This window comes from Nanorana parkeri, unplaced genomic scaffold (assembly GCF_000935625.1).
Source record: "Nanorana parkeri isolate BGI_ZX_2015 unplaced genomic scaffold, ASM93562v1 scaffold2653, whole genome shotgun sequence".
In the NCBI taxonomy this organism is placed as follows: domain Eukaryota; kingdom Metazoa; phylum Chordata; class Amphibia; order Anura; family Dicroglossidae; genus Nanorana; species Nanorana parkeri.
The window spans coordinates 73,073-76,861 of record NW_017308921.1 but is presented as its reverse complement, the minus strand read 5'-3'; the positions used below and the strand labels follow the sequence as shown (position 1 = coordinate 76,861).

Here is a 3,789-nt window from a genome sequence, read left to right as displayed (position 1 = left end):
GGATCGAGAGGTGAGCGAACGCCGGTATGTGTTCTCTCACCTCCCGATCTACTGAGCCGACCTGTGACAGTCTCATTGTCACAGGTCGGCTAGAACTATGAGGTGAGGGAAAAGCACCCCCCCTCCCCCCCTCATAGTTCTCCTTTAACCTCGTTTTTGTCTAGGGGTATGGTGAAGGTGACATTTGCTTACCAGATCCCCGCTCCCTCAGCAGTCAGTGCTCACCTCTCTCCCCTTTGTTCTGGCCCGCGGACTGTCCCTTGGTGTCCTCACGTATGATTCGGGGCTATGACATAGACATGATGACATAAGCAAGCCTCGGAGCTCCGGGGGAAGAGGTGGCAGGTGCTGGTCTTGAAGCTGGTAAGGGAAAGTCTTTAACACAATATTCCTAGAGAAACACGAGCAGGTAACTCTTGCAATGCAGAGGTAGCCCCACTGCAAGGGGACTTGTTTTTTTTATGGAGATGGGCTTTAAATCTGGGAAAATTGTAATAATGGTACAAATCATGTTCCCGAGTGACATTTCAGTTCTGCTGGAGGCTGTGCTGTGGCAGGTCCTGGCGCACCTTACTGTTTCCTTCTCCATACTGTGAATTGAGTTTAAAACTCTTGTTATGAGGTGTGCTCAGCTCTCACCAACAGAGTACGTAAGAGATACAAGAAGCCAATAGCTAACAGAAGGACAACAAGTGTATTGTAAAGAACATCCTCCACTCTTCTGGGAAGGCTTTCCATAGGATGTTGGAGGGTGTCTGTGGGAATTTGTGGCCTTTTGTCAGACACTGATGTTGGGTGAGAAGACCTGGCATTCCAGGTAATCCCAAAGGGGTTCAGTAGGGTTGAGGTCAGGGCTCTGTACAGGACACTCCACCAAGCTGGTCACACCGTGTCTTTATGGAGCTGGCTTGTACACCGGGGACAGTCATGGTGGAACAGAAAAGGGACTTCACCGGGTACTGATGCTGGAAGAGAAGACCTGGCTCAAAATCATTGTTCCAATTCATTCCAAAGGTGTTCAGTAGGGTTGAGGTCAGGGCTTTGTGCAGGACACTTGAGTTCCTGCACACCAAACTGGTCACACCGTGTCTTTATGGATTAGTCAATTCCCAAATCTCATCAACTTCTCACCATCCCCATCTCTCCTCATCCAATATATGATTAGCCCCACTTTGCTGCCAGAACATCCTACACTCTTCTGAGAAGACTTTCAACAAGATTTTGAAGGGTGGGAATTCGTCCCATGTGTGAGGTCAGGTCCTGATGTTGGATGGGAAGACCTGGCTCACAATCGGCATTCATCCCAAAGGTGTTCAGTAGGGTTGAGGTCAGGGCTCTATGGTGGACACTTCAGTTCCTCCACACCAGGCTGGTCACGCCATGTCTTTACGGAGCTGGCTTTGTACACAGGGGACAGTCATGGTGGAACAGAAAAGGGTCTTCACCAGGTATTGATGCTGGAGGAGAAGACCTGACTCAAAATCATTGTTCCAATTTATACCAAAGGTGTTGAGTAAGGTTGAGGTCAGGACACTTAAATGAGAACTATGGGGTTAAGGCTTTTCCCCATAGTTCTCCTTACGGTAACGGGAGGACACAAACTAGCGTCCTTCAGTCACCCTAAACTCAGTATACCGCGAGCTACAGCTCCCTATATACTGAGACGCCGCAGCTGAAGCGGATCCCGACAATTATGTCTGGATCCGCCCAGCTGCGTGAGTGACAGCTGGCTCTGCCTATCCAGAGGCAGAGCCAGCTGTACCCGCCCCCGTCCGTTCCGCCAGTCAGCACTGGCGGATCAGAGCGGTGAGTCCAGCCCCTCCCCTGTCATGGCAGAGAGCTGTGACGGGATCGAGAGGTGAGCGAACGCCGGTATGTGTTCCCTCACTTCCCGATCTACTGAGCCGACCTGTGACAGTTTCATTGTCACAGGTCGGCTAGAACTATGAGGAGGAGTGAAAAGCACTCACCTCATAGTTCTCCTTTAAGTTCCTGCACAGCAAACAGGTCACACCATGTCTTTATGGAGCTGGCTTTGTACACAAAGGACAGTCATGGGGGAACAGAAAAGGGTCTTCACCAAACGATCACCATAAGGTTACAATTGTCACAAATTAAACGTCTTTGTATGTTGTATGAATACCAGTACCCATTGATGGACCTGTCATTAACAAGCCCTCTTTTTCCCTTCCCAGGCCATGAGTGGTTACTTGCCGGGCAGAAAACCTACGGGGAAATTCTGAGCCTGTCCAAACCGAGTCAGATCGAGCTCTCCATCCCGCGGGAGTTTTCCTCCCCTGAGGCAGTGCTAAAAGTCGGCGTCTGCGTGTATTTCTGCACCGAGGACAGCAACGTGTGTACGATGAAGTCCGTCTCCTTTACTCATCCTTTACAAGTGAGCGTTGATGACACCGGCTACCCACCCGCTTTGGACCTCGCCTACAGCTTTTAAGATTTGAACACAACTTCCTGTGCGCCAAAGTTTGCCTTTTGATATGGGTTTTCTTGGGACACTATGAGAGCACAAGGTAGAAAAAAGAGGCCAAAACAGCCCAGTTTACAAAAGTGCAGTTTTAATGGGGGGTTTTGCCCGCTGTATTAAAACTGCACGGTGACTAATTGTATTTGCTATCCACTTTTGGGGAGTCCAAAGTCCTGACTGCTGTGCGGAATTCCTTTATAGAGAATAAGAGAGATTAGAAGCCGGATTACACAAGTACTTAAAGTGCACCTTTACCTAGGCTATGGACATTTTATATCTATATTGTAAGCAAGTGCTATATGAGCTATGAAACAAGTTCTCACTGACCTCTGTAGCTGCAGGCACTGTGGAGCAATTCATCCCGAGTTAATTTATCCCAGCACTGACTTAGCCGCTCACCTGCCCACTCCAAGCAGTGACTCTGCAGCCCATCTACCCCATCCTAGCAGGGAGATCTTCAGGATTTGTTAGCTCCCCATCCCGGCAGGGACTCAGCCGCTCAGCTCACCCTACTCCTCCCTCCCATCACTGACTCAGCAGCTAAGCTCGCCCTACTCCCCCCCCCTCCCAGCATCAACTCAGTAGCTCTGCTCCCTCATCCCAGCAGATCAACTCCCCTCTTGCAGCAGTGACGCAACAGCCTTCTAGCTTTCTGTTCTTCATTGTAAACAAAGAACAGGAGCTCTGGGGGTGGGGTGGGGTAAGCAGGATGACTTGAGCTACTGAGGGGCCTGTTCACACCAGACACAGTGCATTCCGGCCCGATTTTGGCCAGAACGCACTGGATCGTATTGTGGCTGGCTCATTTTGTTGTGGGGTGGGAGGGGGCGTGGCGGTGCATTTACCTTCATGGCACCGTAGCCACGCCCTCCGGGCACAATGCGATCGGCCGCACGGGAACGCAGGGCACATCAATAAAAAAAAGCCCTTTTTTTCTACGACCAGACTGCAGGCATCGATGTGCCTTGCGTACCCTTGTGGCAGGAGGGCGTGGCTATGGTGCCATTGAGGTCAATGCAACGCCACGCCCCCTCCGGCCCCACAACAAAGTGAGCCGGCCGCAATACGATCCAGTGCATTCCGGCCAAAACCAAGCAGGAACGCACTGTGTCTGGTGTGATCGGACCCTGAGAGAGACACTTCAGTGCTTTTGCTGTGAACTTTGAGGATGAATTGCTCCGCAGTACCTGCAGCTACAGAGGACTCATCTTAAAGCTTATTGCCCGCAGGCAAATACTTGAACATCCATCGCCCAGCCACAGGTTTACTTTAAGCAGCAAGAGTGTAAAGCTCGACTCAAAAGGACT

The 3,789-nt window shown here is 50.7% G+C and overlaps 1 protein-coding gene across 1 annotated transcript in view; it reads left to right on the top strand.

Moving 5' to 3' along the window:
• Nucleotides 1-2,541, top strand: part of NHLRC2 (NHL repeat containing 2) — a 39,032-nt gene extending 36,491 nt beyond the window's left edge. Inside the window, 1 exon segment of the mRNA XM_018573975.1 lies at nt 2,196-2,541. Coding sequence (XP_018429477.1) covers nt 2,196-2,452 — 257 coding nt within the window. The 3' untranslated portion in view covers nt 2,453-2,541.
• Nucleotides 2,542-3,789: the final 1,248 nt, after the last annotated feature.